At 43.0% G+C, this 23,461-nt stretch overlaps 3 protein-coding genes across 8 annotated transcripts in view; 1 reads left to right on the top strand and 2 right to left on the bottom strand.

Moving 5' to 3' along the window:
• zcchc24 (zinc finger, CCHC domain containing 24) overlaps nucleotides 1-8,555 on the top strand; it is a 33,590-nt gene extending 25,035 nt beyond the window's left edge. The window contains exons 3-4 of the mRNA XM_047602919.1: nucleotides 1,561-1,725; nucleotides 4,229-8,555. Coding sequence (XP_047458875.1) covers nucleotides 1,561-1,725; nucleotides 4,229-4,342 — 279 coding nt within the window. The 3' untranslated portion in view covers nucleotides 4,343-8,555. The remainder of the gene's footprint in view (nucleotides 1-1,560; nucleotides 1,726-4,228) is intronic.
• A 1,139-nt stretch (nucleotides 8,556-9,694) lies between these two features.
• ppifa (peptidylprolyl isomerase Fa) lies at nucleotides 9,695-12,239 on the bottom strand. Its single transcript, XM_047602920.1, has 6 exons — nucleotides 12,015-12,239; nucleotides 11,860-11,890; nucleotides 11,178-11,266; nucleotides 10,989-11,085; nucleotides 10,265-10,340; nucleotides 9,695-10,155 (listed from the first exon to the last, which is right to left on the bottom strand). Exons 1-6 carry the CDS (start codon nucleotides 12,156-12,158, stop codon nucleotides 9,996-9,998), a joined length of 597 nt encoding a protein of 198 aa, XP_047458876.1. The 5' UTR covers nucleotides 12,159-12,239; the 3' UTR covers nucleotides 9,695-9,995.
• A 1,905-nt stretch (nucleotides 12,240-14,144) lies between these two features.
• The window catches only part of zmiz1a (zinc finger, MIZ-type containing 1a), a 94,352-nt gene continuing 85,035 nt past the window's right edge, over nucleotides 14,145-23,461 (bottom strand). For 5 of the 6 annotated variants that reach the window (XM_047602913.1, XM_047602915.1, XM_047602914.1 and 2 more), the window contains 17 exons: nucleotides 22,784-22,898; nucleotides 22,442-22,662; nucleotides 22,142-22,343; nucleotides 21,737-22,018; nucleotides 21,470-21,649; nucleotides 21,265-21,333; nucleotides 20,957-21,122; nucleotides 20,687-20,828; nucleotides 20,165-20,375; nucleotides 19,876-19,981; nucleotides 19,565-19,725; nucleotides 19,398-19,465; nucleotides 19,245-19,313; nucleotides 18,873-19,156; nucleotides 18,313-18,527; nucleotides 17,584-17,865; nucleotides 14,145-17,382 (listed from right to left, as the gene is read on the bottom strand). In XM_047602913.1, the coding sequence (XP_047458869.1) occupies nucleotides 17,275-17,382; nucleotides 17,584-17,865; nucleotides 18,313-18,527; nucleotides 18,873-19,156; nucleotides 19,245-19,313; nucleotides 19,398-19,465; nucleotides 19,565-19,725; nucleotides 19,876-19,981; nucleotides 20,165-20,375; nucleotides 20,687-20,828; nucleotides 20,957-21,122; nucleotides 21,265-21,333; nucleotides 21,470-21,649; nucleotides 21,737-22,018; nucleotides 22,142-22,343; nucleotides 22,442-22,662; nucleotides 22,784-22,898 (2,881 nt within the window). In that variant the 3' untranslated portion in view covers nucleotides 14,145-17,274. The remainder of the gene's footprint in view (nucleotides 17,383-17,583; nucleotides 17,866-18,312; nucleotides 18,528-18,872; nucleotides 19,157-19,244; nucleotides 19,314-19,397; nucleotides 19,466-19,564; nucleotides 19,726-19,875; nucleotides 19,982-20,164; nucleotides 20,376-20,686; nucleotides 20,829-20,956; nucleotides 21,123-21,264; nucleotides 21,334-21,469; nucleotides 21,650-21,736; nucleotides 22,019-22,141; nucleotides 22,344-22,441; nucleotides 22,663-22,783; nucleotides 22,899-23,461) is intronic. The other variant, XM_047602916.1, reaches the window with a different exon arrangement.

The following is a 23,461-nucleotide window of genomic DNA, read 5'->3' as shown; positions in this document are numbered from 1 at the left end:
TTAATATACCAGCATACCGGTGTATTACAAAGTGCTCAGAACGCTGCCGCAAGACACCGTTTCAGCCCAGACTATTTGAATGTAGCACTTTGTAGAAAATGTTCTGAACACGTGATTATGCATAGAAAATATACCGTGATATACCGTGATACCGTCAGAATTTTCAAAAATACTACCCAGCCCTAACAATGGAGATTAGTCTTACTGCAGCATTTTGGTCTTTTTTTCTGGAGAATGGCAGCCTGCTTATGGTTGGATCGTACAGTAACTAAATCATTTGCAGGAGAACGTCCAAACTAAATGTTGCCATAGCATTGTCTTCAAGATCACCTGTTGATTGCACCAAGACAATGCTGTCAGTGTATATATGCTGCTGAGGTACGAGCCAACAGAAGTCAGACTTTCCAGCCTGCGTGCTGTCACAGTGGGATTGAAAGCTGACAGTAGGGTTGAGGTCATGCTGCCGAGGGGCCAGAGCGAAGCACAGCCGCTCATACTTAGCGCTGGCGCGCTGATGCTGATGCTGATGCAAAGAGCTGACGTCTGTTTGGAAAGCGCCAGATGCCGCTGATTAAAGTTCTTATTACTCATGCACGGGCTGAGACAAAGTGAGGGAAGACCGAGGATACGGACTGTGCCCCTCCTCCCGCTCTCAACGCCCCATAGCCTCCATACGTCCAGCCCAAAATCTGCAACCAATGTTTTAAGTGGTTATGAAAACAACCTGCAGTCTTGCTGGGGAATCAGGAGTGGGCTGGACAGATCTGATTTTCACTTTAAAGGCAGGAGATGTTGTAACGTTCTGGAAAGCTGCCAACACTTTTGGGCCATGCATTACGATTACTCCTTTCTGTCATGTTAGATTTTCATCTGTGCACGAAAGCACTTTTAAAGTTTGTGACAAAACAACCCGCTATTCCTTTTCACACTCCAAACGAAGAACGTTGTTAACCAAAGCAACGAGCCCAATAACGTGCGTCATTGCGCAAATGCAAGATCTGTGATGATTTTCCCCCTTTGTTTTACAAGCGACAGAACTTTAAATTGATAATGACAAGCTCCAACAAGCTTACAAATCAGTGCACGTTTGAGTTTCTCTTGACAGGATGGACGGCCGTTTGTGATTTGTTATTTCGATGACACCAGCAATGCTTGTGTTTGTGACACGCTGTTAGTCACGCCGCTGTAGTGGCCTAAATAAAGTTGCCAGCATGAAGTCACCGGGGCGGCTCCTCCAAAAAATGCTACCCTCGGGCTAGCGCTTTTTCATGGTTGACTGACTGTTCGTAATCATCTCCCCCACGAGAATCAGAGGAGTAATTTAACGCAGCTGTAATGGAAGTAAATGTCCATTACACAACCAGATATGGTGCCAAAACTGTGTGTAGGAGTATTCTGAATGATGAAGTTGGATACATTAGCACGACAAGGACGGACACACCCGGCCCGCCATCACTTCACCATCCATTACTGTCCAGCTGAACTTCTGCTCTGCATTCCTGTTTTAAATGATTAAGTCGGAGTGAATGATTTTTGCACATGTTGCTTTGTTCTTTACAGGCCAGGCCTAAAGGTGAAGGGCTGACACCCTACCAGGGGAAGAAGAGATGCTTTGGAGAGTACAAGTGCCCCAAGTGTAAGAGGAAGTGGATGAGCGGCAACTCCTGGGCCAACATGGGACAAGAATGTATCAAATGCCACATCAATGTCTATCCACATAAACAGGTACAACATGACTGTGACTGATATTTGGCAGTTAAGTAAACTCTTACTCATTCAGTAGATTGGACCATTTCAACCAAAGTTGAGACTCTGGTTCAGATATTGTGTTCCAGATGGCCTCATTAAATGAAAATAAAAGTCATACCACTAACAACTGCTTTGGTAATAAAACAGTATTGAATAAACTAATTACAGTTTCTGACTGACAAAGGTTTGGGATTATTTACTGAATGGCATCAAATCTTAAACATGTCATTATTAATGGCTTAAAGACACAAACCGACTGGGAGGGAGTTGTGACTCACAGCTGCAAAAGTTTCTCTTGCATTTAGTTAGAACTGTGAAATCACGTTAAACAAGATTTTAGGGAGTGTTTTTCCAAACCACTCTCAAAGGAAATTAACATGCTGGGGAACTGTCTGCTCGAAAAAATGTTTCTCACAGCGCGTCGAGCGCGGAGATGGAGAAAGAATCCACTGTTTTCTTTTTTTTTTTTCAGCTACAGATATATTTATCCCCAACACTTCGTCTTTTAATATTTATGCTTTTACACATTCCTCCAATTCCATCTCCTGAAATAAAATTAGGATTACTGCTTGAGGCCCTGCTCGTTCTCTGAATACCACAGCTGACCGTGCTCCACTCTGTTAACACTTGCGTGAAATGAAGCAGGAAAGGGACATTGCTTGGCAAAAGAATCCTTAATGTTTGGCAAAGAAGACTCACGACATTCGCAGGCAATGGAAGGTAACGCGTAATTTATTCCAGCCCTTTTTTGATTTTTTGTTATTATTTTTATTATTAATTTATATCTTCATCAATGCGGGATCTTAAACAAGAGCATTAACTAAACTCATAAGCTTGGAAGGAAGACTGCACTCGTGCTGCCAGGTCTGAAGTATTTCTCGCTCAAACCGATTCAACCGGGTTCACTGGTGAGAAAACCGCTGCTGCAGCCTGCCTCCGTGTCTCTTGTGGCGTAGCGGCACACAGGCAAGCGAATTCCCTGCATTTGCAATGTCACTCACTTAACATATTTCCCCCCGTGTCAGCGTTTGAAATGGACCACTAACCTCTGTGTCCTCGAGTATCAAAGGACTCGGCAGAGCTCCCGCCCTTGCCGTGGATTCCCATAATGAATATGTATTTTCCCTCCACATAGGTTAAATATTTTTTCCTCTTTTATGGGAACTATTCATAACCCAAATGCATTTTTGTCAAGGGCTAAATATTTTCAAAAGTGTGAAGGCATTGGGGGGTATTTATGCCCACATCAGCTTTACGGTTTCAGTTTGAGTTCTAAAATCTCTCTGAATTTTGCGCTCGTTTTCCATCTCCCGCACTCCAGGCATGGTTGTAATTTCATTGCTCAACATGACGGCAAAATAAGAGTCAGCTGAGCAAGACTTTTTGCCCTCTTCAACTATTCAATCAATGAACTCATGTGCAGTACTGATAACAAAATATTATGCGAGTGCACAGCACGCCAAACACCGCAGACATAACAGAAAGAAGTTATGGGAGATATTGTGACTGGCTAATGCTAGTCTGTGTCACCAATTACTGTAGTTCACCAAGCGCTTGGACCTATCTTGACATTTAGCTGCCATACATACTGAATTTGTTGGATTCATTATATTTTACCAGGTTAAATATCATTAGCACCAATTTTGTCACCATCCTGAACTACACGGTGTCCACAACTTACACCATAACTTACAACCAAAGAGCTCAGACTGCTGCTTCACCTACAGAACTTCCCTGAGCTTCTTGAGTTTCTCCCTCAAGGACAATCCAGCAGGGAAGATGCCTGCCGCAGGGGCTGGAACCCAGTTCCCACTAACCACGAGGAGACCCCATAAAACATACATCAGATTTTCCAGCTTTCCTCAAGGAGCTAACGTCTTTGACGCAGGAATAGTAAAGTCTCCGTATTTGCTGGCAGACTCATTAGCGGACGACTGAAATGTCTCCCGGTAGCGACCCGTGCTAACCTGGTTTCCTTAAGTTAGACCACTCGGAATAAATAATGGTTTTGTAAAAAAAAAAAAAAAGCTCCCGCAAGAAAAGAACAATAGATGAGAAATAAAAATTTCCAGATGGACTGTTAAAGTAACCCCCAAACGTGCTGGCCTAGAAAGATTCCCTCGGTCCTTGATAGCGGTTCCAAGAAAGCTAATGCCGAAGCTGATATTTCCATGCAGGTCATTGCGATCAAATGCATATTAGTTCTTTGTCTTTAATACCGGGTTGTTAAAGTGTGCTGCAATTTTCCACAGCTGATGGTGCACTGCCATATCTCTGCAACTGTTTAGCGCACGTCTGGCCTGTGAAAAATATGAGATTAGTGTTGGAGGCTGAAGTGGTCAGGGGTATAGCCGAGTTGACTCCTCTGCCAAATAAACTGCTTGCATAAACGCAGAGGTCTGTGCTGTGTGTTTGTTGACTGGGTTGCTTTTTTGGTGTTTACTATGACTCATTACCGATCTTCTGTTTGTGTCTTCAGCGGCCTTTAGAGAAGCCAGATGGCCTGGATGTGTCTGACCAGAGTAAGGAGCACCCGCAACACCTGTGCGAGAAATGTAAAGTCCTGGGCTACTACTGCCGCCGTGTGCAATAATCGTCTTTATTCAGAGGCAGAGAGCAACTTTTGTTTCCCCAAGTCCTATCGCATCCTCACCACTGAGGCTCATAACGTCCACCCTGCCCCGGTTTACACCAAGGTTTCCATCGACCCCGCCCTGCACACAAAATGGCATTTTTTCCTCCTCATGTCTTCCCCTGTGCGTCCCAGAAGCCGCCAGCATAGACGATAGCTCTGATCCTCCCGGTGTTCTGTCCCGACCTCCTCCTTCTCCAATCGAACCTCGTCTCCCCTCCAGCACCAGTGGAACACATGCGTTAATCAGCGTATTTTGATTTTGAATGCAAGTTTTGAATATTACGTCCAGGAACAAGAGGAACACGTGTGCTTAGGAACAACGTCCACCTCCTGAAGTGCTCTTCATCAGAAGCGAGACTTTGCCAAAATCAGTGGCTCGTGCATCGTGTCACTCCCCAGCTCAACGTTTAACGACAGCAAATTAATTGGTGAATTAGCACTAGGCATGCATTTCATTGGGGTCACTGACAATATTGGTCTCAATAGATTACCTCACCTTGTGGTTTGTTGGCTTTGTGTTTACAGAGATCTGCTTTCCACTTTTCTGCCGCGAAGTGAAGTGTGTGGTGGACGGGATGAACGTTTAACCAGGGCCTTGCATGATGGTATAATGTGTACGAGGCCTTCGATGCCTTGCCATGTTAGGGTCAACAGCACATCTTATTAACTGTGAATTAACTGAGGGATAAAGTGCCATACATCCCTAGCTTACATTTGGCCTATTTATTTTCTTGTTGTCTATTGTGCAATTTGAATTTTAACTGGGACATAAAGGAATATCTTTTTGTTTGTATATCACATATTTGTATAACTGCTTCCATGTCTCTTTAGAAACTACTGTAGGTTTTGTTGCGTAGAGTCTGTCCTAGTCTAGATGTAGTGCATTGCTAACAGTTAAAAGTTTAATTCACCCTCCCAAGAGTATTTTTGTGTTAGATACATATAGATTTGGTAATTCTTTTTTATAATATACTTCGAAATGACAAAAAAGGATCAACGAGAAAATGTTGGAAAATACAGGTTTCAGGAATAATACTGTTGCTGTCCACACATTTTCTTCTTTTTCGAATATCTTCTAGAGCAGTCGGAAGAACTACTCGCCACAGGTTGATCAGCACAATCAAAGTTGATTTTAGAGGTTAATCCTAAGATTTAAAAGTGGTTCAGAAAGATGTCCGAGTTAAATTTTTTTTAGTGCCAACTGATGCCTGGCAGCCGTCGTGGAGTCAGTAAAGTAAAAAGGAGGCTTGTCCAAGGGCTTTCAGAAACTGCGTCCAGCAGCTAATTGCGTCGTAAAGAGTGTCTAGATGGAGGTGAAGCTTTGGGGAATTGCAATGATTTTCAAGTTGGCCGAGAGAAAGAATATGATTTCATGCAAAAGGGCTGACCTGTGATGTTGCGGTGATGAAGATATATTGAAAGTGAATTAAGTTTACACTTGCATTAGCTTTTATGGGGCCTCCTATCATAAAACATGTCTTTCAAGAAAGAGAAGTACCCGCTTTGTTTACAAGTATCACTGTGCCAATCTAAAGCGCTATAGAGGAAATTAGTTTCGACTTATAGAAACCTGCTTTTTGAGGATTCTAGATACAGGAATTGAGAGCTATTTTACATGTACTGTTTTTGTAGCCTTACGAAATCTGGTTGGATATATTTTATACTACAACATACTGTACGTGCCTTAAAAGGATTTCAAGTACCGAGAGGCCATTTGAAATTTTGACGAGACGTGGCGATAGACGCGGAGTGTGGAGCATTATATGCGCATAGTAAGTCTGATGTTGGTTCAAGACGTGAGAAAGGGTGAGAAAACGATAAAGTCCCTCGATTAGCAGTTGAACTGGCATGGTGGGTGTTCGCTTCAATGCAGTTTTCCGAGTTGGAGGCACGGGCTAAACCAGCATTTCCAGCTGGCAATAACAATCCCACTGTGGTCTGTTGTCATGGAATATCAACAAAGATGTTATTTCTTAGTCGAATCTCACAACAGAAAGAAGTCGCTTATGAAACCGTGGACCTCACTCTTTGTTTTGTTTTTTTATCTGTTGCAGTTATGGTTATCCAAGGAACCGTGGGTTTTGTCAAAAGTATACATGGTTACTTGCTTAAGTCGGAGTGGAAGATAATGGTACATGACACCGATGGGAAATTTGACAGAATTCCGTCAGTAAAGTTTAAAGGGCACTCCAGTGATTTAGTGTTGTAGTTCGATCAGGTTGGCAGGGTCACAAGAGATGCTAAAGAATATCTCGTGCAGCAGAGGCCGAGATATCAAACTCCAAAAACGTATCTTTAAAACTCCAGCCCTCCAATTTGTAACAGTTTTTTTTTTTTTTAATTAAAAAAATAATGACGAATAGAGTCCAAGAAATTTTCTGTGTGAACCTTGTGAGTAAAATAGCTGGAGTGCACCTTTAGAGAAAATATTTGTGCATTTATTATCGAGTTGGAGACCTAAACCACATGAAAGATTGTCCTTATAGCCACCACTGTTGGGAACAATCCAGATTTCTTACTGTTAACGTCTTTTTTTTTTTTTTGCTCTTTGTGATGACACTAACCAAACTGCTCTTACTCATACCCCGTGGCTGTAGTGAAAGGAATAGATACCAATGATGCCTTACGAACTAACCTCATAAATAGGCAACGATATCATTGTGAGTCACAGACTTCTGGCAGACCAGAAAGTAGGTGCGGAGGAATCGTGCCAGAGCGTTTGATTCCGCCCAGAGACATGTTAATGAGGAGGCCATTTTAAATGGCAAATCAAGAGCCGACGGAAGCAGCTGATACATTTGAAGAAAAATAAAAGAAGAGAAATCTCTGCTTTCAGACACAGCGTCTTGAATTACACATACTTGAGTTTTCTAGTACCTGTTCAGTTCAAAACAGTTATTTTCTATGGATAAAATGTGTATTTTGGAACACTTAATAGATGTTGAAAATTTTAAAGCAATCTGCAAAAAAACTCAAGACTTATTTCCCTGGCAAAGATAAGATTGTTTTATGTATATATTTGATGGCGATCATTTTCAATGATAGTAGCTCTTTTGAAGTGTTAAGCAATATTAAAGATTTTCTGTGTGTGAAGAAGGGCCTATTGCTAAGGAATTATCAAAGCTGGGAGTTTTTTTTTTCTTTTTTTTCTTTATGTTTTACAATAATCTGAAGGGTTATCCTGCAGAAATATTTATGGAAAGACTTTTTACAACACTTTTTGTATAGAATATGCAACAAAGTTACTCTAAGAAGGAAATATTGATGTCTACATAGAATATTATTAAAAAAAAAAGCTGGTACATAATTAATATCAATTATAAGCCATTTGTATTTTTTTGTGTTTAATGACGCTGTTGGTGTTGAATAACCCACGTTATTCCATGTGACTAATCACAAGTAGCCATTTACATCCATACAGCCGCATGTATTCATTTCATATTATGAAGATATATTGTGTTAACATGCAGAAATCTTTTTTTTTTTTTTTTTTTTTACCTTAATTTGTGATGGATACTCACCACTGTATAAGCACATTAAACTGTGAGTTGTAGTTTGCTTAAAGCGGCAATGACAAGAAACTATTATAAAATGTTACGGTGTTACTAGTAGTTTAGGGAGTGTATACTTTTGTCAAGAAAGCGCGTATGACAAAGAACTATTTTAGAGTTTGCATGTGCATGGGTTTGGTTTTGAATGAAGTATTATTTTCGTGCAATGTATACTTATTTAAATACTTTACAGTAGTTTGCTACAGTACATATTGTTTTTAACATTATCAGCAACTTCTGATTGTTATTAGTCCTGAAGTGTTTCATTTACTGCAAATGTAGCCTCTACAAATAATACATATTTACTGAATGTAATGTGTTAACACTTATGTGGTCAAGTTGGAAAGTTATGTTTGTATTCTTTACTGTCTGTATCACTTGAGATGTTTGTAATGCAGTATTGCAATAATGTAATATTTGAATTGGACAGAACGCAGGCGTGAGGTTGGTAAGACAATGATTTTTTTGGGAAAGGAGGACAGTGGTGGTTTGGAGAGCCGACCACGGGTCTGTTTTTCATGTCCATGAAACGGCATTCCAAAATGTGCCTTATTTGTTAGTTGGGAAAACATTTTAGTTCTGTTGAGAGTTTGATGAATAAAAGTCGTATTGAATTAGGACTGCTTGGATTGTGTTGTTTCATTTGTTTGGGTCCGCGGCTGAATTGATGTTGCCAGTAACTGGGAGGCTCTCGCTCTGGTGTCTAATTTCAGCCAAAAGCAACACATTGTTATTGAGAGTGTACGTTTTCGCCATCACTCTGTGCTGTGTCCTCGAATGCAAGTATTGCACAACACTGAGCATATAGACTATGATAAAGAGCTTTTTAATGGATTATTCATGGTGGTTATGTAACGCAGAAGGGGAGAGACTTGTAAAACTTTTTTTTTCCGACTCCCAGTCAAAGTGTTAAAAGATTACAGACACCTAAAGCTGCCCGGATTTGATTTCAGTGCTCTGAGTCCAACTGTGGACAGGAAAACCAAAACACAAGAAAAGGACACCACGGGACGTGGGTGCCGTATGATAAATGTAGACACTTACAGGAGAACCAGCTTGTACCAGTTGTAAAGATGTCATTGTTTTGCATGTGTATTAAACATTGGCCACGGCGCCATTGTCTATCGAGCCAAGTTTCCATGAACAATGTTGGACATGCATTCCAAATAACTAAAACTACACCAGAGGGTGGGGACCCAAATTATATCAAGTTTGTTACAACATCTCCAGCTCAAACAGAGCGAGAGTTGAAAAGTCTCTATAGCAACAATGTAATCTGAGAATTCAAACAAACGGTGGAAGGTCAGTGCGCATATGGTTTCATTTAGGGGCAAGAGCTGCTTTTTCACGTCGATTCATTATTTACTTTCATAAAGTATTAGCTCGATAAGCAGCACCACCCAGTCTCTGGCTTTCAGACATGTCCTGGCCGCCTTTTCCCTCCCTCGCTCTCTTCTGCGCTTCAGCTACACGCAAGCCGGAGACATTTTCACGTTCCTCGCTGGTTCCAGAAGATTAAATCGTTTGCGCTGACCACGCGTGTCCATGTGTCTCCCATCCATCAGCTGTACTTGTGATTTTTCAGCCCCTATGAAGGTGCATGTCACATCCTGCTCCTGATGGCCAGGAAGCAAGTTGTGCTGAAGCCCGTGTCTAAAATAAGAAAGCTGCTGGATCATTTCCGGGAAGCGCTACAGCCGGCAGGGCTGGTGGCACACGAGAGCAAATGTCCTGTACTGACATAAGAGCTAGAAAAATCTGAAAGGAGCTCATTTATTTGGCAGTGAGCGGAGATCGTTTTAAATAATGGACGACTTGGTACTTATCCACAAAGTAGGCCAGTCAAGTTAAATAAGTAACAATTAACATAATGGAAAATGTATCAATGTCTCAGTCTTTCCACTAGCACTATTATTTATAAAATGTTAAATAAATTTTACATTTAACATCAGGATTTCTGGTTCTAACATCAGAACCAACAGTTAAACGACAGTTTTTCATAAAGAGCAGGATCACCTGTGACAGTTCTTCCTTGGAAGTGTGTATACTGAAGCATTCGCTCAGATTGATCCAGGAGGCGCCTGTTGTATGACCTGCCCACAGTCAGTGACGACAATTTTCTTGATGACACCTCCATCGTGCAAACCAAAGGACTCCATCTTGGTGACGACGTCCATGCCGTCCTTCACCTGCCCAAACACCACGTGTTTTCCATCAAGCCTGTTAGTGGAGAAGAAGTTAAACTTGTAACGAATTGGATTTAGATGCGGTGAGACTACGCATCCACAGAGATCACACAGCTGATATAAATGTTCTGCAAAGTGTTTACCATTCTGTTTTGGCTGTGCAGATGAAGAACTGCGAGCCGTTAGTGTTCGGGCCTGAATTTGCCATTGAGAGTGTTCCTGCAGACATGAAAAAGCCCAACAGGAAAAGTTTGTCTTTTCTGAAAGGAATAATGAACCAATCTGTGATTATGCAACGTGAAAAATAATCAGCATGTGGATCCAGTTTATTCAAGAGAATGAGTTATTTTGATTAGTGCATGTTGACTCTCTAAAAAGTAGGTCATTCACTGGAGGATTGCAAAATCTATATAACCAGTGGTTTTAATGCTGCTTGAGATTACGCACTGCCATCTAGTGGAGAGACAGCTACAGTCATTTTTTAAATATACATATCCTCGACACAGGCACAACTCAACACTTTTACCTGATTAATTATGAAGAAATAATGTAAGAACATCCCACAGTGGTACACACTTTTGAGTCAAATCAATCACCTTTGAGCTCCTGAAAACAGGAGACTGTGTAGAATAAAAAAAGAGGTTGTAATGGCTTAACACTGCTACCAATTTGCCAATTTGGATGTGAATGACGTCAAATTAAAGCTGAGTTCATAGTTCAACAGCATTGTCAATATGCAATTGTAATCTGTGTGTCCAAACGTACATGGAACTAACTGAATATGAAAATACAGAAAAAAGCAGGGTCACATATGGTCCTATAAAAAATAATCAAATGTAGTAACTCAACCAAGCTGTTGGCGCGTACCAGGGCCGGAGTGTTTTAATTTGAAGTTTTCATCTTTGAACGTCTTCCCGTAAATAGATTTTCCCCCCGTGCCGTTGTGGTGTGTGAAATCTCCGCCCTGTAGCAGAAGAGACAACAATACGACAAACAGCACTCTGTTGTTTGTCTGAGCCTTTTATTGCATCATTCTTCTTTTTTTTTCCGTCTTACCTGACACATGAACTCGGGTATGACCCTGTGAAACACAGATCCCCTGAATCCATACCCAAGTTCCCCGGTGCACAGGGCTCTGAAGTTTTCTTGGAGTTGGTTGGATTTTTATAAATAGTAAAAAAAAAAATCAAAAGATTAAAATACATTAGGTTAGATTCAGCTTTATTGTCATCATACGTGTAGTGATGGTGGAGACGAGGACACTAAACAACCCTCTCCACTGGATAATAGACACACAACGGAGCACCTTCTCCAAGAGACTCAGACAACTCTTTTATTTCAAAGAACGCTACAGGAAATCTTTCCTGCCTCAAACCATACGCCAATTCAGCTCCTCATCTGTGTGTGACAGATAACACTTTGGACATTATTTTTTTGTTTGCTTATTCAAATCCACTTATTTTCATAATTCTTGTAAATATTGTGTTTACAGTATATTGTGTTTTCTGTTATATAGTATGTATGGTGCCGAGTGCCTGTACATTGCTGCTGCAACTTTGAAATGCCCCAGTTTGGGCTGAATAAAATATCTATCTGTCTGTCTATAAGCCTGTCTGTCTAGAGTGTGCGTGTGCAGAACAGTCCAGCAGTAGTGCAGTGATGATGGGGTAACAGTAGGCATGCAAAGAATGTGAGCGATCAAAAAGAAAAAAAGAAAAAGAAAAAAAGGTAAACATACCTGCAGTCCTCGGCACTACATCTGCATTCAGCTGCAAGTTATGACAAATCATAGTCAAGTTCATGGATGAGTTCACTGCTACGAGACATGCAGCTGCTGCTGCTGCTGCTGCTGCTGCAGACGCCAGCGACAAGTGCGCTTACTAGTAAACATACCTCAATGGTTACTCTTCCAAGAGGCTCGCTGTCCGCCTCGATGTCCAAATACACGACTGGGTTCTTGGCGGGTCCGGAGGAGAACAGCCTCGCAGCGGTGATGCCCAGAGAGCTGTACCTCAGTCGCTTTTTAACCTGTAACATGGCCGCTCAGCTGACTGGGTGACGGTGAGGAGGACTTGCAGCTGTAGCTACTGAAGGCCATGTTTACATGTGACGTCAGAAAACAGCGACCAAGAGCGCTGAAACAAACAGCGACACCACGTGGGGGGAAATAAAACTGCCTTAACTGGGTCCAAAAAAAAAACGAAGCTAAACAGACACGTCTTGTTGGGTTTTCTTCTTGGATACGTTTCACCACGAGAGATCCCACAGTGAATGTTAACTCTGACGACCTGTTAATAGCTAGAAACTCCAGACTCCAAAATGTGTGGATGAGAAAATAAATTAAGGAGGACAGGTGATAAGATTGCGTTGAAAGTGGATGATAAAGAACAAAGGTCTAATAACACGGTGTATTACTTATATAACGACATAAAAGTTAACTAAAGCGTCATCAGGACAATTTGGGGCAACAGGGGGCAGTGTGTTCCTGCTTCATTTACTGTGCCCACTTCAGTCCAGTCCTATAACAACATTTAACAGTGGATGTTGTGTATTCACGCAGGCACGAATCCAACATCAGAATTCCCACCAAAAGCTGTAGCTCAACTGTCACTTGCAGTTATTTTATGGTTATATTTTATAGTTTTGTTTTGTATAAAGTCACGCGTGTCTGCGTTGTTTTTTTTCATGGATATTCTGTGTGTTTAATTAGTGTTGGATCAATTCTTCATGTGTGCTTGTTGCTGTCTTGCGTCAGTCGCACAGATCAAGATCAAGGCTGCATCAGACTCCAGACAGAGACAGGCAACGAGGAGGATTTATTGGACAAATTCAACTGAATTCAATCACCGTTCAAAAAGTTGTTATGCTAATTATCGTGCATCTACTACTAGAACGTCAGCCGAAAGTTTATGACACTACTCTAGCTTTGATTTAGGCTGTGTGGAAGCTGAACTCGACAGCGCTGGCAACGAAGTGAAGACAAACTGTAGCTGTGCAACAGTAAAACAGCATTATCTTGAAACATGAAAAAGAAATAACAGAAGCGACGCAGAAGCTTCAAGCAAGTCTCCCTCTTAATCTTCGTCTCTCATCCTGCACTGTCACGAGCAGTTCTCACTTTGAGCCTTGTACAGTTTTAGCCTGAAAAGTTTGGAACAGTTTCAACTAAAACCTTAACCTTCAATGTTATCTGCAGCCACAAGCAGTATTTTCCATAACACTCATAGACACTTCTCACAGCAGTCATTTTGACCTGTAAGGTAAACTCAGGTGCAATTGATGACGTTAATTATGGCCCTGATCCATTGAGGTGGGTCCATCCATGGAATTGTGCATCCTGGCTCACTGGGAGGGTTGTGGCACATTAACTAGAACGGGGTAATAATTCACGTTATCAGTGAGACCTGTGTTTACCTGCTGTAACATGGGGTGAAAGGGGTCGAATCAACAGACCATTTGCAATTTCTACCTTTTTTTTTAATCCTTTAAAAGGATAAACATAACACTCTGATATAATTTGGATTTGCGCAGTTTGTGTTGCAGTTTTCTGCTTTAAATCACATATTGTGAATAAAAAGAAGAATAGCACAAGTAGTGCTGCATTCATGTGTTTTCAGATAAGTGGTTTGTCTGGTGTACTCTCGGATTTACCGATCCTCTTCAAATCAAATAAACGTTCCTGTAGTTAACTGCAGGAGGCTCATAATGAGTCCAGATCCATTTTAGATGAAACTGATACACATTTTCAAATAATTATTTATGAGCCAGTTAGTTAAGTAGTATATGGACTTTTTTCCTGTTGTAGAAGGAAAACATCATGCAGCATCTACAGTGAAAAGTTCCCAGAACCTGAGGAATTAGTCATCTAAATCATATATTATTTAACCCTGAGCTTTTTTTCCTCTATTATATCTATAGGAGCAAATTCAATATGTATAGATTCTTTGTATTGTATGGATAGTGCAGCACAGCCTTTCTAGCGTTGGTTGCACTTTGCATCTCAAAAGACACAGAGGCCATTAATTGTGTTTCATCTGAATACATATTTATTAGATAAATATTAGGATGTCACGTCATCTAACTACATACAGATTTGCAAGACTAGAAATCACAATGTTCTTCCGACCAGTTTAGAATATGAAATGATTGTACATAGAATGTACAAAACCAAATAGACAACTGCCACTTGTGCCAATCACTTCAGATTGTACCTTTATAGCATATTTTGCCAAATTGCATAAAAATTATAAATTTGACAAAACTTTTTTTTTTAATGTTTTTTTTTACAAACTGTAAATTTTGGAAACAACCCTTTAGAGCCGCTCAAAGCTCAACGTCTCTGAGTCCCAATTATACCTCAAAAGGTTCCAATAATTTCGTAGCACCTTTATAAAGTACACAGGTAATAGGCGAAATACACAGAAGTTTAATATTACACAAAGGAAAAATGTCTTTTCTTTTCTGAAACCCCGCGTGGAGGGGTACATAAAGTATTTTACATAAATGAACAGGCATGGTTAGAGAGGTCTGCACAGACGCAATCAAACACAGACTCATTTTCCCAAATCAATGTCTGACGGGAGGATGCAAGCTTTACAAATTCTAAATACACTATGCACACTCCCACTGGAGAAAATGAATACATTTCTGTTAACGTGTCTCTATTTGTCATTTACACTATATACAAATATCCCTTAGATGCCCAACCCCCCGCCCCCAGTCCACGACCACGTCCTTCCCATGTAATGCAAATAGAAGGGGGTCTTCCCCAAAATTTCATTTTACAATATTCATCATGTTCTCTTTTGAAACCCTCGACTCAATTTCCAGCGTCTGCAATCAGACAGGTACAAACTGACTCGGCAAAATTACTAAACGTGATGTTGTGAAACTGTTATAATTACACACTGTGTAGGGAAACAGAGCATCCCAATACGGCAGTGCATTGTCTTCAACAAACATACAAACGAACACAAACGACGTCTGATTCTGCAGCTGTGTTAAATGCAGGTGGTTTGATACATTTTGAAGACGAACAAAGCCAGATCTGTTTTCTTCAAAGGGGGATACAAAACGTAAATGGGTGGGAGGTAAAAAAAAATTTTTTAACCAAGAACAAATAGCAATATCTCAAATTCATTGTCCGTACTGCATAAAACCGTGTAAACCAAATTATACACTGGACAAAAATAATAACTTAAAACAATACAAACTGTGATGAAAACACACAAATCAATCATGGTTATCAAAAGCTCGTCATCAGGCCTCGAAACGATCCAGAGGACAATTTTTGCACATTCTCACTTTAAATAAAGAGGTCACGTCTGATAATAATATTTAACATTTTGGAAAAATGCGGACCTCTAAGCTGCATTGACAATCTTTTAGACAAGACAAAAAAAAAACAAAAAACAACAACAGCTCCTTTAAAGCTGACCAATCATTTTTATAGATATATATATATTTATAAAAAAATAAAAATAACTCACGTACAGCTTTCCTGCAGAGTAATTCAAATATTCTTTGTCGCTGATGCATTGTCATGGGGTGATGGAAAAACCGTTCACAATACACAGGTACTCGATACAAGGCCAGTGAGAGTGCATTTGGATCAATTCCTTACAATATCGGACTGGTTATCAGGGATTGTGCGTGCGTGAGTGTGTGTGTGTGTGTGTGTGTGTGTGTGTGTGTGCGCGTGCGTGTAGTCCTTGACAGACACACAGTACCATTTAGTTGCCAGTAATAGTTAGGTACAAGTACTGTACAGTCACAACGTTTTCACGAAGGGTATATACAACAGTTCTGGAAACACCGTTGGATCATGCGGGATGTTTTTTTTCTTTTGTTTTTTTTCGAAAGGGATACAGTTCAACAGTAACAAAACGACAAAAGGAAAATCACACAGATGTTCTTTTTTATATATATATAAAATACAGTGATTTAAAAACTCCTGTAGACGCATGTAAGACGCTAAAATCCTGTCACACCAACATTAATATCCAGACCCCACCCCTTACAAAAAGCATAGGACATCTGTGGCGATGTGATTCATTTGAATGTGGAACTACAGAAAAATTTTTTTAAAAATAATACACAAACCAGGACAACGACAACATTAAAACAGATGAATTTGAAATAATAAATAGAAAGACGACGGGGAAAATGATTTGATCGAGCACATTTAGGCTGGACATAGACAACAGGAGCCGTTGGCACGCGTGCACTTGTGATCAACATGGTGCTGAGTTTGATGTGGAAGAGCGACACGTTTTACAATAAATACACGAAGCAGACCGAGGCGGAGGGGGAAGTCCAGTTTTCTTTCTCTTCCACTCAGTGTTTTCCTTCCCTCCTCCGAGTCTCCAAAGCTTTCTCTCCGCGCTGTCTCTCACGTACGCTCGCAGGCAAACAAAGGAGGACATGTAAACAGACACGCATATGTATGACACGCACACGCACACATTGCACAACGTGGATTTCGGATGAGTTCCAGTTATTCAACCGTCACACACACACATAAACACAAACACAAACACACACACACACAAGGAAGTATGGGGGGGGGTCAAAGGGCGCGGCATATGCCAAAGTTTTGGAAGAACACATTTGAAATAAAAACAATCTTACAGGAAAATGTTTTTCTCCTCCGACTAGGTCTTCAAAGAATTATAAAAAACTACAACACTTTTCCTGGAGCCCACAAAGGCTCCTGTCTCCTCTGTGTTGTTTACATGTAATGATTATAGCTGCACAGTTTTCAGTTGAAAAGTCACAAATATCATATATATATATATATATATATATATATAGTGCCCATCAACATGGCTGTAAATGGTTTTAAGTCAGAGGCGGTGGAACTGGTGTGTGGAATCTTTGCACGAGAGAGGAAAAAAAAAAAAAAAAGAGTGCAGAGGAGAGCGGCGTTCCTGTTCTCTCCGTTGGAGTTCCCAAACAGGTGCCTCTATTGAGCTGTGCTCCCCATGCCACACAGAGAAACTGTTTATACGTGTTTTTGTATGTGTGTGTGTGTGTGTGTGAGCACAGAAAGCTGCTCGATGCGTTTGAGGTCGGTGAAGCGCCCGTGGACGGATAGTCAAACACATCGCGACCCCCGTGGGTGCAGGCGGGTTTTGTGAGGCAGGCGAAGGGGCTAGTTGTTCTCAAAAAGGGAGAGGAGATCGTCGTTGCTGTTGGCGGGAAGGTCGGGGGGGTCCAGGTACGAGAGCAGCTCCTCTGGATTGGCCAGCTCTGGAAGCAGCTGCGGGGAGGGGGGAAATTGCAGAGAAAAGCTGTGATTCGCTTAGTGGCTTAGCACCATGGAAACACACTCTAACGCTGAATGACACAGAATCAAGTGAAGCATAAACTCGGAGTCAAACAGAGCACACGGCAAAGAGATGAGAGCAGCTGCAGCAGGCAATGCTAGCTGTTAAGAAGCACCCAAAGCGGACACACTTACATCCAGGGAGGGTTCAGGCATATCCTGCGCTCCCTGACCCATCTGCCCGTCTGAGGAGGGGTTAAAGTTCAGATCGCTGTGGGGGTGACTGTTCTGCCCGGGGTGCTGAGGCTGCGGCTGAGGTTGCGACTGGCGAGGCGGCTGCGAGGGTTGGCCACTGTGATGCAAGGGCTGCCCTGAGTGGCCACTGTGATGTAAGGACGGCCCTGTCTGGCTGCCGGGGTGGGGAGACGCATGCAAGCTCTGCTGCATGGAGTTATGGGACTGATCAGAATGGGACATCTGCAGGTGTGAGAGGCAAACAGAAAGCGAGAGAGTGAAAAAAATAAAAAAAATAAATAAGGCGGAGGGTCAAGCGAAAGAGACACACAGAGAGAAGAGGGAGCGTGTTAAGGGAGTAGGGGAAATGAGATGCGGCGTGAATAACATGGAACAGGCCTTCTTAATGGGAGCTGTGATCAGCAGACGTGTACAGCTGCAACATTATACGGTGACATGAGCATGTGAGCATGACTGGGCACACATGCTGGCTGGAGGCACAGGCTGCACCTTGTTCAGATAACAAATGTGTGTTTTCAGCGTGGCACAGACTGCCCGCAGATTTTCTTCAACAAACTAAAAACCAAATTATGCTACCGGACAAATTTAGACTGAGATAAATCCTGAATTAACTTAATTTCTTATAAAGTCACGTGGAAGTACGCAGCTCTGCAAATCAGATCTACTTACTGGATCGTTCATGCCATGGCTGAGGGGCTTGTCCTGGGAGAGCAGACCACCACCAGGTCCATCTGGGGGGTGGGAGAGCTGGGGGCCGTGGATGAAGTCGTTCATAGGTGGTCCTCCTCCTCCGCCACCTCCTCCTCCTCCACCTCCTCCGACTCCACCACCAGAGGGGTTCCCGTGAGGAAAGTCAAAGCTCCCTTGGCTGTGGTAACTGTTGCCTTGAAGGACAAATGTAAGGAACATTTCGTTTATCGAAGGCGAACAAAGGTTTGGTTTCGTTGACGTAAAAAAAAGTTTGCTTTTCAAATGAGTTACATAATAGAATGCACAGGTTTTCTTCTTGTTTTTTTTTACTGCTGTGAAACATTTATCAGAGCAGCAATGTTTTTAGAACAGTTTCAGCATAAAATCCTCCTCAGGGCTGTTTCTTTGTTTAATGCACCAGAGATACATCTTTAGTTCCTGCTCAGAAACGCACAACAGCTCTTTTTCGCCCCCCCAACAAATAGGCTGACTCTCCTGTTATTTATCTACACTGCACGATCCCGGCTGCTTCTCGTTACCTGCTCCCGGGTAATCTCCGCCGTTGCCACTGCCGTGCTGACCATGGTGTGGAGGGTAAGGACTTGGACCGGGTCCGGGTCCCGGTCCGTGTCCCGGGCCGGGACCAGGCCCTAGCTGGGCGATCATCTCCATCACGTTGGGCATGGTCATCTGACTCGGGCTCATGGTCTTGAAGCGCTTGGCCAGCGGTCCATCCGGGTCCTCTTTGATGTGTAGCTCAGACTTAATAGGGACAGGTCGCCAGCTACATGTAGGGTCTATAGTAACCTCCTCGAACTCAGAACTATTGTTGGAGAAAGGAGGTTGTGTTAATTTTGAGAATAATGGTTTAAAAATTGTAAGTGCATTTAGAAGAAAGAGAAGACGCTTACTTTTGGATGGCATTGAGGATTCCCCACATGTACTGATCCACCTCCAGACCTTCTAATAATGCTGTTTTACTGTAAAGGGGAAAAAACATATATAAGGATTAAAAGAGTTCCTGAACAGTAATGCCATGTTTGCATCCAAAAAAAACAACTTACTTGCACACAGGACACCGCCACGTCCCCCTCTCACAGTTGAGCTGCAAGTACGACTCCAGATCAAAGCACTGCAGGGAACATCACGAATGATTATTCACTCACTGCGACACGTGGAACACATTCCCATCAATAACAAACCTGCGTTGCCCCTGAAATTGTGCACGTACCTGGACGTGTTTGCAGTCGTGCCCTCGCGCGGGTAGCTGGATGCGTCGGAAGGTGATGGGACATTTCAGCGACACTTTAATGGCCGTCTGCTCCACGCCGTCTTCCCCGTTGAGGGTGGTGTTGCCCGCAGAGGCTGCCACGCTGCTGAAGTTCCTCTTAACTGAAAAAAGAGAGGGCGTTTAAAGATGTTGCCCACAACCACAGGTGCCCCTTAAGAACGGTTTTAAAGCGTAAAGAGAAACAGGTGCACGCTCGTGTAATTAAGTTGTACTTATGCATATTAACTGCACTGTGACAAAATGAAGCATACTCTTGGTGATGCAGTGTTCTGCAGGAAGGAGCCTCTTCTTCAGGAGCCCCTGGAGGACGGATCGCACAGATGGCCTGTGGACCAGCTGTAGCACAAACAGGTGGGACTGCGAAGCAACACAAGAATACGAAAACAAACCGAATTAGTTCAGATAGCAGAACCCCGCCTCCGCTCTGCACAATACATGCTAAGTTAGTTAACCGTCGGTTAATCATGAGTGGGTGAATCACTCCAGTTGAGTTTTCTGTTCAATTAAATAATCACATTTGCCCAGACAGTGTGTACTCACACAGCAGCAGGCGGTAACCGTGATCTGGATGGTGTTCCTGCCCGGTTGGCATACGTGCTTCAAGTGCAGGGGTTTGTGGGAGGTTTTGTTGTCTCCCCGCTCGATGGTGAGGGGCGTAGCGTTGACGCTGACCTGGACGGAGGCAGGCCAGTTGGTGTTCATTTGCCTGTCTTCGTGGTGGTAGCACTTAAACTGCAGCTCAAGGTCGGACCTGCGAGGGCAACAGGGGGACAACAGCTGTGACAAAACAGCGAAACGGAGCAAATTCTGTTTTTCATTGAGAATTTACAGTTGATTATTCAAATAATTTTTTTAAAATCATTATTTAAATCAAATAGACAATCTAAAAAAAATTAACTAGTACTGCACGGAAGTCTGGCCTCAACTACATGTCACCAGATCAATAAGCCTTGGTCCCTAATTTAATTACAGCATGTACCCTCTCAATCACTCAATCACTCTGCACAGTTGCAGTTACAATACAGTACTGCAATATTTCAAAAGCAACACTTTTGGTCCTACCTCCACATGAGGGTCTGGTGGACGGAGGGTCGGAGATGGAAGACGTGGTTACTGACGGCCAAGTTGTGCTCCAAGCGGAACGGTTCCAGCACCACTCCATCCCTGACTGGGAACGTCAGCCGCAACTCCTCATTGGGGTTAGCTGGAAGAGGGGAAAACCAGGGACAGCGAGCTTTTAATCAAGTGCCAAGATCAAATAAAATAGCACCATGGCAAAACTGAAAAACACATCAAGTGGACCAGTTGTTTCAGATCTGCTCGAGCACTCACTTGGAGGGGGCGGAAGTGCTGTCATATTTGGTTTCATGTCGGGTGGAAATGGGGGCTTCACGTCCTGGTTTGGCGACAGATACGGAGGAATACTACTTCCCGGGGTCATAGGGGGTGTGGGGTTTCCAGGGACCGGGGAGTGGGGGTAGTTACCCGGTCTGGGAGGCTGAAAAATGGAAGGGCACGCCAAATAATGCAAACATCTGCTTAATTCATTTTCCACAGATGACATCACATTTTGCACAAAGGTCTTGGCATGCAATAGCTGAAATTTAAAAATTTGCTCTGGATGGGAAATGAAAACATACCCCATTGCCTTGGCCGTAGGAATATCCACCTCCGGAGAAGTTGGTGCTCTGGCCATTGAAGGGCTCTTGCTGTACGGGAAATAAAACAGCATAAATAATTTGATTTAGTTCATCACAGTGCCAGGAATATACCACGATTTATCCAAATAAATGGGAGTGGAGTCCATCTGTCTCAGAGTAAGACTCTGAATGAATAATAACAGACCTTGTAGTACTGCCCCATGGGTATGCCAGGTGCGTACTGTCCTTGGCCCTGTTGCCCTGGCATCCTCTGGGTTGGGTAGTTAGGAGAGGGTAGAGGCCTGGAGGCATTTGGCGTGGGGTACTGCCCCTGCCCTGGTTGGAACTGGCTGTTTGGCCCATACTGCTGAGCGCCGTAGCTCCCCTTTGAGCACAAAGTTTAATGTTTAACACATGTTTAGACAAAACATGAATATTCAGATTGTCTTAATTATCCAAACTTTCCACGGACCTCTCCATGATATGGCCTCTTGATCCCCTGCATGGGCATGCCCTGTCGAGGTCCTCCGGGATACCCTTGTTGAGGCATCCTTTGACTGTGAGCACCAAAAGGTGTCATGCCTGGGGTTCGAGCCTGGTTCATGCCCATTGGAGGCCCGCTGATATTAGGGTTGTTCATGGCTGATCCCATGCTGGCTGGATTCATACCTCCAGGGGGGCCTCGAGGACCAGGCTGGTTCATGAACTGGCTGTTGTAGGCTGGAGCAGGGCCCATTTGGAACGACGGACACATCTGGAGGCAAAACAGAAGCTTTAAGTGTTCAGGCACTTGCTGGATGACAGGTAAATATGGGTATTTGTGTGTTTTTTTAAATCTATTTTGCCAAGTTGTTCCACCTGTAAACATGCACTGTACCTGTCCATACTGGTTCATATCTTTATTCTGGGTTTCCTGCAGAGCTGCCACAGTGGCTGTGGCCGTTGCCGTTGCCGTGGCAGCAGCAGCGGCAACAGCAGCAGCTGCAGCGGCGGCAGCTGGCTGAGTGAAGTCACCAGGAGGACGTGTGTGCGATGTCATTCCCATGCCTCCTGGTGGGGCATTCGGGCCTCCAGAGTAACTGTGAAACATATGTTTGAATCATTACGTTAAGATCTAGCTGCTTGATTGTTCTAACAAAGAGACTCACGTGAAGTGAAGTGAAGCGAAGTCTCTTACCTCGCGCTGTATCCACCCGGCCCGCCGTGGTAGCCAGGCCTGCCGTACATGCTCTGCTGCATGTACGACTGGTTGGATCCTCCTTTGTTTGGGAACTGTTGCTGTTGAGCACTGAACTGGGGTGAGTTGAGCCCTGGTGCACTGGCGGACATACCTGAGCCCATGGGGTTACCCCCAGGATTCATGGGGTTATTGCTGTTAGCCATTGGGTTACCCAGCACCTGTATCATACAGGAAGAAAGAACACTCATTAGGTTTGCAAAATAAAGTCAACAAATGGTCAAGTGTTGGTTGTTGAACAGGGACTATTACAGAGAGGGTGCTTTTCGTGCAGGGACATACCTGACTCTGCGACGTGTTGGTCACGCCCCACACTGTTGTAACCACGGACAATGACCCAGGGGGCTGGTTGGCGTTTTGTTGCCAGGGAACAGAGTCATAGGGAAAGGATCCATCACTGGAAAGTAGATCAAAACACACACACATGTGCCTGATGTCACTTCAAAGATGGAAACGATTTGGGGATATTTTTTTAGCCAAAACGTCTGGCAGTGCCTTTCAAATCATATTATGAGCCAGGATATCTAAACTGCAACAGCCTCACAGCGATATGATAAGGAGTCCCATACCAGTAGAAAACTTAATATAATTAAATTCTATCTTTGAGTTGTTGAAAACTCTTTGGAAATTGATAGGAAAGGGACAGCTGGTATGTTTAGCATTCTGATTAAAAACAAATTTCGGGGTAAAATATGAGAGTCTGTTACATTTAATAAACAAGCTAAATCCTCAAGGGGAGCGGCAAGTGGCCAGCGGAGTGGGAAGTAACTGCTGTTTTTGGAGAGCAGCTTGTTTTCACTCGGAGCTCTTGGAATGGACAACATGCTCAATATTTCCTCATAAAGGCACAACATTATCCCAAGATCATCTGCAGAGGCAAACAGGACTTTTGACTAACTCCAGGCTTTCTTAGAGAGAGGGAGGGAGGGAGTGAGAGGAATGAGCACACAATGTTCTCCA

Source organism: Mugil cephalus, chromosome 13 (assembly GCF_022458985.1).
Source record: "Mugil cephalus isolate CIBA_MC_2020 chromosome 13, CIBA_Mcephalus_1.1, whole genome shotgun sequence".
Taxonomy (NCBI): domain Eukaryota; kingdom Metazoa; phylum Chordata; class Actinopteri; order Mugiliformes; family Mugilidae; genus Mugil; species Mugil cephalus.
Note: the sequence above shows the minus strand (reverse complement) of the source record. Positions and strands in the feature narration are given on the sequence as shown.

What these genes read in the sequence shown, in the direction of transcription:
- ppifa (XM_047602920.1), bottom strand. Translation starts at nt 12,158, where the DNA reads ATGTTACAGGTTAAAAAGCGACTGAGGTACAGCTCTCTGGGCATCACC. An exon ending in TTGGAAGAGTAACCATTGAG is followed by an intron (nt 11,891 to 12,014) that starts GTATGTTTACTA and finishes CATAACTTGCAG; the next exon opens with CTGAATGCAGATGTAGTGCC. An exon ending in TGTAGTGCCGAGGACTGCAG is followed by an intron (nt 11,267 to 11,859) that starts GTATGTTTACCT and finishes ACCAACTCCAAG; the next exon opens with AAAACTTCAGAGCCCTGTGC.